At 38.3% G+C, this 15,924-nt stretch overlaps 1 protein-coding gene across 3 annotated transcripts in view; it reads left to right on the plus strand.

Annotated features, from left to right (window-relative positions):
• The window catches only part of RAP1B (RAP1B, member of RAS oncogene family), a 49,547-nt gene extending 40,269 nt beyond the window's left edge, over window positions 1–9,278 (plus strand). For all 3 annotated transcript variants that reach the window (XM_047787154.1, XM_047787156.1, XM_047787155.1), the window contains 5 exons: window positions 892–948; window positions 1,832–1,972; window positions 4,138–4,281; window positions 5,082–5,198; window positions 8,035–9,278. In XM_047787154.1, the coding sequence (XP_047643110.1) occupies window positions 892–948; window positions 1,832–1,972; window positions 4,138–4,281; window positions 5,082–5,168 (429 nt within the window). In that variant the 3' untranslated portion in view covers window positions 5,169–5,198; window positions 8,035–9,278. The remainder of the gene's footprint in view (window positions 1–891; window positions 949–1,831; window positions 1,973–4,137; window positions 4,282–5,081; window positions 5,199–8,034) is intronic.
• Window positions 9,279–15,924: the final 6,646 nt, after the last annotated feature.

Consider the following 15,924-nt stretch of genomic DNA (forward strand, 5'->3'; position numbering starts at 1 on the left):
TACTCTCAGGCTCCCCTGGGACAATAAAACTTAATTGTTACACACATTTTTAATTTAGTAGCTAGCTCCCCACCTTAGCATAGCAGCCAGCCAGCCAGCCTGGCCCCTGCACAGACATTGTGTTTCCATTCCTCCTGCACAGTCTACAAAAAAAGACCCTGGAAACTCCTTTCTACACCCAAACCATGAGATGGTATTGCTCTTATTTCCATATCAGTGATTTTTTTTCCCCAAAGTATGGCAGAGTTGAGATAGATGATCACTTCTAATATTATTGGAATTATTACTGGCTTAAAAACTTTTTTTGAGCTATTTTGAAATTATTTCCTTCCAGAATTAAGTGCTGAGTGATTCATACTGAGCTTGGATCTTGTGTATCTTGTAGATGTCCTTATATTGAATTGAGAACACATGGTTTTTGCACCTAATGCAGTTTGGGGTTCAGTGCACCTTCATTATCTAAACTATTTTTTTCTCCTGGTTTTTAAAGTATTGCTGAAGATTAGTTGTAAAGTTGATAAAGTCAGTGTCTCTATTTTAAATGTCATATTAGAGAGTTCCCGTTGTGGCTCAGTGGAAACAAGTCTGGCTAGTATCCATGAGGATGCAGCTTTGATCTTTGGCCTCGCTCAGTGGGTCAGGGATCCGGTGTTGCTGTGGGCTGTGGTGTAGGTCCCAGACGTTGCTTGGATCTCGTGTGGCTGTGGCTGTGGCTGTGGCGTAGGCCAGCAGCTGTAGCTCCGATTCGACCCCTAGCCTGGGAACTTCATATGCTGAGGATGTGGCCCTAAAAAAGCATAACAAAAAAAAAAAGTCGTATCAAATTTTATGTATATTAAAGTAGTCTTGTGCACATAAAAAAATGAAGGTGTATTTTAATTTTTCCCCCAGCAAGTTGAAGTAGATGCGCAACAGTGTATGCTTGAAATCTTGGATACTGCAGGAACGGTATGTAAAACAAAGTACCAGAGTACATGCTCAACTTACGCAGTATTGACTTGATAAATGCTAGTATTCTAAAGAAAAGTATTAGTTAAGCTTATTTAAAAATGTTCCTTGTGTTAAATCTTATCCTCTTAAATTCTACTTTTCTTACGTGTCTGCTTTGTAATTGCAGTGGATCATTTGTTGAAGAAATAATAGAAAATCTCTATCAAAGTTTTCATAGTCTCACTAGTAACTTTTAAAGCAAGTTAAAATATATTACTATATAATAATAAATAATGTGGAAAGTACCTGAATATGCATTTCTTCCACAGTCGATCTGTGACATATTTTGAATGATATCTTTCCTCCTTAAGTGTATTTACAGACCAGCTAGATTTGTTGGTATCTGAAGGTGAAGGGAAGATTTATTCTGGATATGTGATATTTATACAACTAATATTTGAGTACCCGATATGTGCCAGGACCTGTGTTCTTACATTCAAAGGCTCACAGTCTAGTGAAGGAGGAAAATTGTGGGAAAATGGGAAGATAGAAGTAAGAGTGCTGGTGGACCTCATAGAACCTAGAGCATTATGAGCTAGCTATAACTTGGTGATTCAATTTGGGCGCCTTCCACCTTCAAATATAGTAAAAGGCTACCTTTAAGTAGCTTTTGAAGACAGCTGTCCCACTTGAGTATATTTATTGCACCTAAATCTGCTTTGGTGTCTTATTTTTAAATAAAACACTTATTTCTTGAAATACAGAATTTTCAAGTAGCCACAAACTAATTTTAAGAGATGTTATATAACACTGTTACATTCTTTAAGCTCTAATTATAGACTGAAAAGTTATCAAATTAACTGTCAAAATATTTTTTAATGCTTTTTTCTTTTTCCTGTAGGAACAATTTACAGCAATGAGGGACTTGTACATGAAAAATGGACAAGGCTTTGCATTAGTTTATTCCATCACAGCACAGTCCACATTTAATGATTTACAAGATCTGAGAGAACAGATTCTTCGAGTTAAAGACACTGATGATGTAAGCTGGCTTTGTAATAAATATTTTTTCTTTCAAACTCTTGTGGTGATATCCAATTTAAAATTTTGAATTTAAGTCCGATTTAAAGTTCATGTGTTTAGAGAGGTTGGTTTGTTTTTCAAAAACTTTTTCTTTGAAAGGCAAAAATATGTCTTTAACATTATGTATAATGTAAAAAGTGAGAAATAGCCTCCTCTCCCCTTTGTAAAACAAATTTTATACCCTTTCTTTTTTTTTTTTTAGTCTTGTTGCTATTTCTTGGGCCGCTCCCGCGGCATATGGAGGTTCCCAGGCTAGGGGTCTAATCGGAGCTGCAGCCACCGGCCTACGCCAGAGCCACAGCAACTCGGGATCCGAGCCACGTCTGCAACCTACACCACAGCTCACGGCAACGCCAGATCGTTAACCCACTGAGCAAGGCCAGGGACAGAACCCGCAACCTCATGGTTCCTAGTCAGATTCGTTAACCACTGCGCCACGACGGGAACTCCCTTTTCTATTTTTAAATCATGCATTTGGTGGAGAAGAAGGAGAAGTGTTGGTGGCAAATATTACAAATAGACCAGATGATATTCTGGCCACATTTCTGGTAGATGATGAGCCTTTTTAACAACCAGGGAGTTCCCTTCCTGGCTCAGCGGTTAACAAACCCAACTAGGATCCATGTGGATTCAGATTCAGTGGCCTCCTTGCTCAGTGGGTTAAGGATCCAGCATTGCCATCTGCTGTGGTGTAGGCCAGCAGCTATAGCTCCTATTCAGCTCCGATTCGACCTCCTAGTTCTCCTAGTCTGGGAACTTCCATATGCCTTGAGTATGGCCCTAAAAAGCAAAAAAAAAAAAAAAAAAGAGCAATGTATGAACATCTCAAACAACTATAATAATAATTTTTAAAGAAAGCCAACAAGTAGATGTATATATATTAATTTTCTAACGTAAGTTTACACACCCCTTCAGAGTACACTGTAATGGAGTTTAATCCCTATAGGAAACTTCAAAAGGATTATTTTAATTCCTCATCACACTGTATATTGATCTTGCATCAGAATCACCTGTAAAGCTGGTTAAATGAGATTGCCAAGCCCCACTGCCAGAGTTTCTGATTCAGAAGGTCTGGGATAGGGCTCAAGAATTTGCATTTCTAACAAATTTCCAGATGGTATTGGTGCTGCCGGTCTTGGCACCACTCTTTTAAGGACCACTATACTATGTATAGTTTAGTTATAGCAAGTATTTTGAGAACTCTGGGGCACTTATGGGAAATGCTGCCATTTCCTGGACTTCTGAAACAGGAGAACTTTGGGGGACCCTACATACTTACAGAAACCTCAGTTGGTAAAACTATTTACCAGTGTCTCTGGTAACTACAGTAGTTTCTGATCACTTGCACTAAACAGGTATTTATTAATAAACTACATATCTCTTCCTTTAAAAACCAGAATTCTTGATTTTCTAGTTTGAATTTTTTCCAAAACATCTAAGGATGTCTTCTCTAAAAAGACATCTCCATGCTTTTTTTTTTTTTGTCTTTTTGTCTTTTTGCTATTTCTTTGGGCCGCTCCCGAGGCATATGGAGGTTCCCAGGCTAGGGGTCGAATCGGAGCTGTAGCCCCTGGCCTACACCAGAGCCACAGCAACGCAGGATCCGAGCCGCATCTGCAACCTACACCACAGCTCATGGCAACGCCGGATCGTTAACCCACTGAGCAAGGCCAGGGACCGAACCCGCAACCTCATGGTTCCTAGTCGGATTTGTTAACCACTGCGCCACGACGGGAACTCCGAAACCAGAAAATTTGAAATTGATTTATATCACCTGGAAAAACATTTAAAAATTTGGGAATGTATTGGCTTTTCCCTTTTGTACTTTTTTTTTTTTTTAAAGATTTTGTGTTTTCCCTGCTATAATTATTTGAGTCCATTGTGAGAGTTTTTCCCCCTCTTTTATAAGTAGATTATAACCTGTTTTCTAAAAAATTCATGTGAAATATTCTTAAATTACCATTGGTAAGTCTTTCATATTTAACTGTAAATTTTATTGCACATTATTAAATTTAATATTTTTCTCTGGCATAATATAAAAAGTAATCCCTAGGGCTGACTCTTAGAATTTTGATTTGAATTTACGTAGCATATTTATTTACTTATTTGTTTTTACCCTTTTAGGTTCCAATGATCCTGGTTGGTAATAAGTGTGACTTGGAAGATGAAAGAGTTGTAGGAAAGGAACAAGGTCAAAATCTAGCAAGACAGTGGAACAACTGTGCATTCTTAGAATCCTCTGCAAAATCAAAAATAAATGTTAATGAGGTAGGGTGAAATAGGACTCTTGATTTGGAATTTAACATTCAAAATCAGTGGAAAATAATGAGTGTGTATTAACTCAGTATTAATCATCCCAAGTTAATTTGTACTCAGGGCACTTAGGTCATATAGGCAAAGGTCCTATGTGAAATATATGCATGTTAATAAGCAGTGATGCAGTTTGAGCCTCTTCATTAAAAAATGAAGGACCACTGGACAGAAAATGATAGGGGTGGGAAAGACCCATTAAGTCTTCAGATATATGTTAGGTAAAAGGTGAGGGCAAATTCAAAACGGCGTGAATGGGAGTTCTTTTGTGGTGCACTGGGTTAAGGATCTGGCATTGTCACTGCTTTGGTGCAGGTTCAGTCCCTGGCCCAGGCACTTCCACATGCCGTGAGCAAGGCCTTGGGGGGTGGGGAGGTAAAAAAAGGCGTGAGTGGATCTTACCTTGAAGGAGCTTAAAGTCATGTTGTAGAGTAAGAATATATAGAGAGGTGAAGAAGAAGAATGGATTGTTCTCCTTGGATGATGGTAAATGTTCTGGCTGAACTAAGATCTCTGCAGCACCTTCAACTCAGTATTATTTTTAGAACAATTTTAGCCCTCCCCAAAAATAAACAAACAGAAGAGAACTTGGCAATTATAAGAATACATTGTTTACTCTCATTCCTTAACTGAACAGAATATTGCTTTCTGGAGCTTGTTTATAACCATGCAAAGTTCAGCTTTTCCATTTTACTGTTTTATTTTTAGTTTCTAGAGGTTTGTTTTCCTATAAATTAAAAAATTTAATATGTTTGCAGATCTTTTATGACTTAGTGCGACAAATTAACAGAAAAACTCCAGTGCCTGGGAAGGCCCGCAAAAAGTCATCATGTCAACTGCTTTAATATACTAAATTCATTGTAGCTCTGAGCCAGGTATGTTAATTCACCTTTTCCTCTCTTTTTGTTTGTTTCCTCTAACTTTTAACCTCCACTCTATTAAGGGTCAGGAAAGCAAGTATATAGAATTTCTGTTGCTCTGGGGGAAAAAAAAAAGATTTCTTCCTTTTTAAGATATCCATGAGTTAATATGATATCCTAGTAATTAAAATAGATATTTCATCATCAGAAGTAAGGCATTCCATGTAATTGAATATTCTAGGTGAGTTTATCTAATATATACTCATGCCTGAGTGGGTCACTGGTTTGTGCTGACACAAATGCAATGACGACTAAAACCAGTCTTCTCTGCCTTCCTCTTTGTTGCCTTAAGCTAATTAAGGTCTAGTGGAAGAAATAGACAAACAATTGTAGAATATTGATAAGTACTGTTGTAGAATAAATCCATCACAATACTAAGAATAAGAACCCCTGACATATTATGTGCCAGGCACTCTTACATATTGCCTATATATTAGTTGAATTCTCACAACAATCCTATGAGGCAGGAATTATTAGAATTCCCATATTACAGATGAGTGAGCTGAAGCACAAAAAGATTTTTATTTATTCAAGTCCTGTGGATAGTAAATACCAGAACCAGAATTGAATCTAATGACCTGAGTACATGGCTCAGAGTTTGAACTCTGAACTGGCACCCAAATCCATAATTAGTCACAATGCATTATGGGTACTATCTGAGCTTGTAACTAAGGCACCAAACCAGTCAAATGTGAACCGTGGATTCAGGGAAAGACTGTCAGAGTGAGAGACATCTAAGTTGAGATTTGATGGGTAAGTAGAAATTGTGTAGGGAATGAAGAGTTTCAAAGCAGAGAGAACCACAAATACAACCCAGAGATGAGACAACAAAGGAAAACGGAGCACGCATAACTCTAACATAGTTTTTGAAAACTATCGTATTACATGAATTAACACTTATAAAGCAGTTCAGGGCCTGTCACATGGTAAACCCTCAACTATTAGCTGCTGCTGAGTGCCGGTTATCATTAAATATTTTTACTATATTCTTATCCTTGGGAACTTTTGATGTTTGTGGCTCTGCTTCTTCCTGTGCTAAATGGCCCCATATAACCATAGCACTCTGATCTTTCTAGAGTTGGTGTCCCTGCTCTTCATTTAAGGCTTTCTGTTTAGAGATCTAGCCTTTCATTTTTTATATCCTCTCATTTCCAACCACGTGCTTGTTCTTAGCAGTGCACATGTGCTTGAGCTCACACACTGCCATCTGTCCTTTCCAATTTGCTACAATATAGAGTATGCTAAGATATAGAAAATTTAGCAAATTCATTCAGACTATAAATGAGGGCTTAAAGTTCAAAGCATTTGTGGGAATTATTTCATCAACCACATCTCTATTAGCAACCTTTCTGGAGCTTGCAACAAGTCTGATTCCCAGAAAACAAGTTTAAAAAAAAATTTTTTTTTTGTCTTTTTGTCTTTTTGCCTACTCTAGGGCGGCTCCCACGGCCTCTGGAGGTTTCCAGGCTAGGGGTCTAAATGGAGCTACAGCTGCCAGTCTACGCCAGAGCCACAGCAGCGTGGGATCCGAGCCGCATCTGTGACCTTACACCACAGCTCACGGCAGCGCCGGATCCTTAACCCGCTGAGCAAGGCCAGGGATCGAACCTGCAACCTCATCGTTCCTAGTCAGATTCATTAACCACTGAGCCACGACGGGAACTCAAGAAACTTTTTTTAGCCCAGGCATGTATGCAGAAAATCATCCAGAGTAAATAAATAATTGGCAAACCCATGAGTTCTGATTTTACCTTCTTTTATATCACTCTCAAACTTTTTAAGTTCAATTAGCTATGTTTTTAGTGTAATAACAGCTTTTTCTGACATCCATCTTAAAGTTGATGGAATCTGTTTAAGTACAGAATTAGAAAACATTTAGCTGTCATATGTAAAGAAGCTTTGGGAAATAAATTATAGTTTTGTTGATTTCTCTGAAGTAGCTTTTTAGCTACTCAGTTGGAAGAGTAGGAAAGAAGTCTTGATTTCTGATACTAGAAAACCTGGTTAAAAATGCATTCTATATTTGTGATGTAATTCTAAGATTGTAAACACTCTTGGAGGATCACCCATTTTGTTAATATTGGTGTCTTTTAATACTAATTCTAGTAAAGGTGATCAGATAAAAAAATTTTAGTGTGTTTTGTTTTTTTGTTTCTTTGTTTTCCCCTTTGGTTTTGTTTGGTTTCATTAGGTGAGGAGGTTCTACTTTTAATCTTTGGAAGGTAATACACAGAAATTTTCATTAAGGTACATTCCCTTTTTATACATAAAACTTTCATTTGACTGACTTTAAAGAAGGCAGAAGGATAAATGAAGTCATTCCAAAGAGTATGAAAATACTCTACCCTTGCTTTGCTGTGAATTGCGGTGCATGGTCATTAATGTAATGACAAGGACAAGAACCTGTACTAAATTTATTTATTTATTTATTTATTTGTCTTTTTGCTATTTCTTGGGCCGCTCCTGCGGCATATGGAGGTTCCCAGGCTAGGGGTCGAATCGGAGCTGTAGCCACCGGCCTACACCAGAGCCACAGCAACGCGGGATCTGAGCCGCGTCTGCAACCTACGCCACAGCTCACGGCAACGCCGGATCGTTAACCCACTGAGCAAGGGCAGGGACCGAACCCGCAACCTCCTGGTTCCTAGTCAGATTCGTTAACCACTGCGCCACGACGGGAACTCCACTAAATTTATTTTTGACACTTTAGCACTGTTGTTTTAATATGTCCTGTGGATCTTTGGTGTGCTATTTAAAACCCATGTTTTCAATTATTTTTTCTTTTTGACAGGTCTGAAGAACTGTTGCCCAATTCAACAGTGCCAGCATTCCAACTTTGTTAAACCTACCAACATCTTAAATGGACTTTCTGTGGTGGTACCCTTTAAGAGGCGGATGAAAGCTACTACATCAGTTTGCACATTCTAATCACTTTCCAGTATCACAAGAGAGATTTTTACTTATATAATAGTCCTAGAGTATGCAGCTGGTAAAACCAGAGGCTACAATCCAGTATTACTGCTAAGAGACATTTTTCATCCACCAATGTTGTACATGTATGAAAATGGTGTACTGTATACTTAACACGCCCCATACTTTGTATTGGAGAGTACAATAATGTAAATCCTAAAAGCACCACTATTTTAGCATAATAAAAGAAAGTCCAAAGAGCTCCTATATAGACTACTCCAGATAACTTCGCTTCTTTGATACTTGTAGCTTATTGTAATTTTTTTTAAGAAATTCAAGGTCATTATCATTGTATTGTACAAATAAGCGCTTTGATTAACACAGCTATATAGTTTTTTTAATTTTTAAAAAACCTGTGGAGACAGTGATCTTGTCTTTAAAATATGATAGTCCTTTCAGTATAATGTCTTAGATTAAAGACGTTGCCTTTAATATCTGTTGGGAAGGAAATGTCCAGACTTTTCAAATCTCTTATTATATGTTTCCTTTTTGTTTACATAGGGAACAATGTTTATAGTTGTGTGTACAGTGGGGGTCTACAACAAGAAGTGTATATTTTCAAACAATTTTTTAATGATTTAACAATTTTTGTAAATCATTTTCAGGCTTCTGCAGCTGTAGATTCTCACTGTGAATCCCTTGCTTGCTCATGCATAAGTGTATTTGCAATACCAAATATACAGGTTTAGTATTTTTGCCTGTTAGTGATTGTTTCACATGTGTAACGTTTTGGTTGAGATGTTAAATGGTGGACGAGTACTGTGGATGTGAATGTGGGAAGTAATTTTAATCATGTGTAATTGGTCACAAGGCCTAAGTTGCAGTAACTATTGCTGTTTTATTTAACAATGCCTTGTTGCTTCGTATGCATTAACGTTTGGGTGTAAAGATTGTGTGTCTATCCAACAGGGAGCCACAGTATTTAAATTGACCAACCTAATGTTACAACTACTTTGAGGTGGCCAAATGTAAACTAAAAGCCTTAATTAAAGTGGTGCAATTTTGTATAACTTAGCATCAGTAGTTCAATAAATTTGGATTGCCATGCAAGGGCTTGCATTATAATTACTTGCCACTTGAATGTGTTTTGTGTAGTGTTTAACAGTGCTAGTAAATAAATATGGGTTTAACTTCTTTTTACATGTAATAGGTGCATTTTGCCTAGTGTGGTTTCATAATTTAACTTTTGGGCAAGCCAGACTCATTCATTAGTTACAGAAATGGTAAGAGAAAGATGTCAGATATTTTTCCTAGTATTGTTTAAATATCCACATATCCACTTTTTGAAGTTTCCCTTTGGAAGGAATTTTGTAAACCAATCAATATTACTTAGGAATATATGCTTTCTGGGTAATGTTCAGTAGCTCTTTGAGGTATACGTGGAAGAATTGAAAAATACTTCGGCAGATGTTACACAAATGGATTTTTTTAAAACTAAAGGGTGCAGTTATACTTAGAATATTATGGTTATAAATATCTTTGAAAGAAGAGGACTCAAGTACTTCTTTTTATATAATGGGTCTTTGTCTTATGTGTCCTGTAATTCAGTTCTTTTTTGAAATTTGTAAACAAATCTTAATTCATACTTTCTCAAAGTATTTGCTAGCCATTGGAGCGCATCAGCAATTAATTAATGATACCATCTAATTTAGAGATGTCTGCTGATCCCCTAAATACTTCACATTTGAGTGGGACATTTAAAGACTTTCATTTTAAAGTCTTAATCCTTATATATTTAACTCACAGAGTTAGTTCCATGTATTTTAAAGGTTCCATGTATCTAAATTAGGAAGTGTTTATTCTGTCAATTTATATTCATTGGGAGAAAATTAAATCCCAAAAAAGTAAAATTGTGGAGCACTGAAATCACTTCAATTTACTTCAATTTATTATGTCCTTTTTTTTTTTTTTTTTTTTGTCTTTTAAGGGCCTCACCCACAACATATGAAAGTTCCCAGGCTAGGGCCCAAATCAGAGCTGTAGCTGCCAGCCACAGCCACAACCACAGCAACAAAGGATCTGAGCCACATCTGCAACCTGCACCACAGCTCCTGGCAATGTTGGATCCTTAACCCACTGAGTGAGGTCAGGGATCGAACCCACATCCTCATGGATACTAGTCATGTTCGTTACCCCTGAGCCATGATGGGAACTCTTGTAATGTCCTCTTACATCCATTTGGCCCTCTTTGAGGGCACCACCATTAATTCAATTTCCTTAATAAATGTTTATTGCCTACCAGCTATGTGCCAGGCTGAGTTCTAGGCTCTTAAAAACATTCAGCAGGTAAATTTAAATAATTTCTTGTCAACCATTTATTCTAGGTCTGAAGATAAGGCAGCGACTGAGATCAGCTTGGGACCCTGTCCTTCTAGAGTTTCTCAACCTCAACACTGAATGTCATGTGCTGTATAATGAATTGTGGGGGCTTTCCTGTGTGTTACAGGACTTTTAGCAGCCTCCCTGAACTTTCTGCACTAGATGTCGGTAATACTCCCGTCAGCCCCAAGTCGAGACAGCCAAAATTGTTTCCAGACATTGCCAAGTGTCTTCCAGTTAGAATTGGGGGTGGTGGGTGTTGAAGGGTAATATCGCCCCAGTTGACAACTACTGATCTGGTGGGAAATATTTATAAAACTGGAATATTAGTGGCATCTGCTTCATAGAAGTTGAAGAGAGTGAAGTACATGGCCAGTGTCATCCTCTGGGTCTTTGTTCTTGTTTTTTATTTTGTATTTTGCTAGCAGATATGTGGCTGTAGTTTGTCAAAAAAGCAACATTGTCTCCCATACAAAATAATACCGGCAGTTTAGGAATGCATATCACATGCGGATGGACTTTTCTGGTGCTTAAATAGAAAAAATACACAAAATAATTGTATTCATGAATCAAAACTCATGAGTTCCTTTTCAGGTCTCCAAGGATAATTGGAGAAATGTGAATTTTTCGAGAAAACCAGAATAGCATGTCGCTTAATTTTTCTAAAAGGTGTAAAAACCATGTTTTGACTTTTATGTTAGTGCAACATTTTTTTTTTTTTTGTCTTTTTGCTATTTCTTGGGCCGCTCCTTCGGCATGTGGAGGTTCCCAGGCTAGGGGTCGAATCGGAGCTGTAGCCACCAGCCTACACCAGAGCCACAGCAACGCAGGATCCGAGCCGCGTCTGCAACCTACACCACAGCTCACGGCAATGCCGGATCGTTAACCCACTGAGCAAAGGCAGGGACCGAACCCGCAACCTCATGGTTCCTAGTCGGATTCGTTAACCACTGCGCCATGACGGGAACTCCCCACTTTTTTTCTTAAATATGTAATTTTGCCACATGTACATGTTACGAGCAGAAAGTTTTAAAACCTCCATTTATGAAAGTAAGTTTGCCTTGCTTTTTTAATCATCTCATCTTTAGATATGGGACAGCAAATTCAGAATCAAAACTCTTACGGCAGCGTGTTTTTTCTTCTAATTTACCTCAGTCTGTCTTTTCATTGAATTTAATCCCCATCTATTCTTCTGTCTCCTCTTTTTGAATATTAGAAATGTGGAGTTATAGTATTTTATAATTAATGCTATGACCTTGTCTTAGAAATCATAGTGTTTGCAGGTATATCTCTCAAACTATCAGTGAGCCTTAACATATTGTGATTTATAAGACAAAATTTTCTTAATCTGTTCTGTAATTTATTCCAGTGCATCAGTACATTTGGTATTTTATGAATGCATGAGAGAAGTGGAATAGATTGAAAAGAGAATGTATGAGTCCTTGTTGTGATGTTGATGTTACTTGTCAAAGTTCTAAACCTATTAATGGAGCAACTAAGTTTGTAGGCTTAGCATTAGTTTATCTTTGAAAGGTAGAAATAAATACTTTACTCAATAGGTTGGTATCCTAAATGCAGCAGAAGTATCCCATATGTTGCACATACTTTGAACTTGCTTCCTTAAAACATCCTTTGTGTGGCCTATAGATTACAGACCTTAAAAATTAAAGATTTTATCCAAAATTAGTGGTATCCACCTGATTTTTGTATCCAAGAATCAATGGACACATTTGAATTCACATGTTTACCTTGTTCCAAGCATTGTTCACTATATTGGCATGGATACAGCAGGGATGTTCCACTTACAAGGGGCTTACATGATTTTTCTCATTCATAAGCAGTTAATTTGTCTATTCTGATTTGTCTGAAAGGGTATGGAGAGAATTTTTACTGTTTTGTTCTGTTATGAACCTTGTTTAACCTGATTTTCCTTATATAGTGACTTAAATCATCCATATTTAGCATTTGGTCAAAATACAGGATTTTTTGCTGAAAACTAAGCAACACAGATCTTAGAAGTTTTGGGGTTTTTTGTGTTTTGGGTTTTTTTTGTTTTTTGGGGGGTGGGGGGTTGGGTTTTTTGTCTTTTTGCCTTTTCTAGGGCCGAATCCGCGGCATATCAAGGTTCCCAGGCTAGAGGTCCAATCAGAGGTGGAGCCACCGGCCTACGCCACAGCCACCACAACGCCAAATCTGAGCCACATCTGCAACCTACACCACAGCTCACAGCTACTCCAGATCCTTAACCCACTGAGCAAGGCCAGGGATCAAACCCGCAACCTCATGGTTCCTGGTCAGATTCATTAACCACTGAGCCACAGCAGGAACTCCTAGAAAATTTTAATATGAATATATATTCATTTAGGTCAAAAAGTTATAGCAGTTTTTAAATAGGCAGAGATCAAAGCCTAAGTTTTTGTCATCTGTCACTATTACTCATTCAAATTTCTATTTATAGTGTGGTAGTTTACGTCACCTGTGTGGACTAAGTTCAGAACAGGAAATTCTGTTACTGTTGAACTTTTGAATGTGAAATGTGCTATGTTTGGAGGAGAGGGGGGTAGCAAAAAAGTAAATGATTGAATAAACCCACTCCTGCTGGCAGGGTGCCTAATGTGTCAGTGATGGGGAAGGCCAGTCAGAAAGGATCAAATAAATGAAAAACATACATCATATCTAACCAAAAGAGAGTTCATACTCCATTATCCATACTAATGCAAGCGACCAACAGTAAACATTTTTTATTTTGCTTTACAATGTATCGACTATTTGATATAGACTTCTATCAGTTTCACTCAAGTCAGTTTTTTGGGTTTTTTTTTTCTTTTTTTTGCCCTGCCCACAGCATGGGGAAGCTCCCAGGCCAGGGATCAAACCCTCTCCACAGCAATGATAAGCCTGGATCCTTAACCTGATGAGCCCCAGGGAATTCCTCAGGTCAGTGTTAAATAGATAATCTAAGCAAATCAACCAGAAGTATCTTTCCATACTGGAAATGGAGCAAGATCAGATGGGTACAATGTAGAAGTGCATAGTTACCAGGGAACCACCCTACTGTTTTAGAAATGACTAAAGCAACTGATTTTGACAGCTGTGTGAAAGATCGCTTAGGAGGTATGATGGTAGAGCTAGAGTTAACCCAACTGGTTGTAGACTGCTTGGAGCTGTAAGGGTGAGGTGATTAGGGTTAGAGCTGTGGTGACAAGGGGAAGCCATGAAGTTTTAAGAGGTAACTGGAGTTCCGGTCATGGCTCAGCAGAAATTAACCTAAGGACGCAGTATCCATAAGGATTCGGGTTCGATCCTTGATCTCAATTAGTGGATTAAGGATCTGGCATTGCCATGAGTTGTGGTGTAGACAGGCAGCTATAGCTCCAATTCGACCCCTAGCTTGGGAGCTTCCATATGCTTCTGGTGCAGCCCTAAAAAGACTAAATAAGTGAATGAATGAATAAATAAATAAAAATAAAAAGGAATAACTGAAGAATTGGTTAATGGTTTAGCTGTGGGGACCAAAGGAAAAGGTGAAATACCAGATTATATATGCCACACCTGAGGAATTGAACACCAATGATGGTAAAATAAGCCAGCAAGGAATCATGGTTTTTAATGCATGAGAACTTTTTGGTAAGATGAAGATTAAGTGAAGTATTTTAAAGACTCTTCTGAGGGCAGGTGGATTTTAACAGACTTTGAAGTCACTGTCATACAGGAGGCAACTGAAACCATGAGTGTGGATGAAATTATTTTCATAAGGTTTAAGCATAGAGAAATGTAAGAAAGTCTAGCTTAAGTGGTATGGGGAGGAGAAAGGTTGGAGTACAAAGCATTGCTGTTATAAAGATGGAAACAAAGAAGGCAGAAATAGCCTTAGAATACTTGATGACAAAGGGCAAGATAATGTCCCCCTCTACCTGTCTTAACACTGCAGACCCGCAGTAATTCATTCTCCAGATGCATCATAATTTATACCTGTCTTCTCTTCTTGTGGGGAATTGGGTACTCATCTAAGGAGATGATAGGATAGTTTTGGAGATACTTCTCTAATTGGTACCAGGTCTATGCATGTCTGTGCAACAACTACAGGCACACCCGGAGATAATGCAGGTTCAGTTCCAGACCACCAGAATAAGCAGATATTGCAATGAAGTTAGTCACATAAATGTTTAATTTCCCAAAATCTGGCATTGCTGTGCCATAAGCCAGCAGCTGCAGCCCTGATTCAACCCCTAGCCCCAAAATACTCTTTTGCTAGAAAACACTAATCATATCTGAGCCCTCATTCAGTTAAAATCTTTTTGCTGGTGGAGGGTTCTTGCCTCTGTTGATAGCAGCTGATTGATCATGATGATGGTTGCTGACGGCTAGGGTGGCTGTGGCAATTTCTTAAAACAATAATGAAGTCTGCCACATCATTTGACTCTTCCCTTTGTGAACGATTTCTCTGTACTGTGCAATGTTGTTGCGTTTTACCCACAGTAGAATTTTTAAAATTGGAGTCAATCTTCTCAAACCCTGCTGCTGCTTTATCAGATAAGCTTATATAATATTCTAAATCCTTTGTCATTTCAACAGTCTTCACAGCATCTTCACCAGGAGTAGATTCTACTTCAAGAAACCACTCTTTCTTGATCCCTGAGAACCAACTCATACTAACTCATCCTCTGTTTAAGTTTCATTATGAGATTGCAGCAATTCAGTGACATCTTTAAGCTCCACTTTTTTGTCTTTTCTAGGGCTGCACCCTTGGCATATGGAAGTTCCCAGGCTAGGGGTCTAATCGGAGCGATAGCCACACTCCTACACCACAGCCACAGCAACGCCAGATCCATGCCTTGTCTGCGACCTACACCACAGCTCACGGCAGCGCCGGATCCTTAACCCACTGAGCAAGGCCAGGAATCGAACCCACAACCTCATGGTTCCTGGTCGGATTCATTAACCACTAAGCCACGACGGGAACTCCAAGCTCCAACTTCTAATTCCAGTTCTCTTGCTATTTCCAACATGTCTGCAGTTACTTCATCTACTAAAATCTTGAACCCCTCAAAGTCATCCATATGAATTGGAATTGATTTCTTCCAAATTCTTGTTAATGTTGATATTTTGACCTCTTCCCATGAAATAGGGATGTTCTTTTTTTTGAGTTTTGGTTTATTACAGGATATTGAATATAGTTTCCTGTGCTATACAGTAGGACTTTGTTATTTATCCATTCTATATATAGTAGTTTCCATCTGCTAATCGCAAACTCCCAATCCTTCCCTCCCCCACTCCCTTGGCAACCACAAGGTCTGTTCTCTATGTGAGTCTGTTTCTGTTCTGTAAACAAGTTCATGTGTCATATTTTAGATTCCACATACAAGTGATATCACATTGTATTCGCCTTTCT

The sequence above is a fragment of the Phacochoerus africanus genome, chromosome 7 (genome assembly GCF_016906955.1).
Source record: "Phacochoerus africanus isolate WHEZ1 chromosome 7, ROS_Pafr_v1, whole genome shotgun sequence".
In the NCBI taxonomy this organism is placed as follows: Eukaryota; Metazoa; Chordata; class Mammalia; order Artiodactyla; family Suidae; genus Phacochoerus; species Phacochoerus africanus.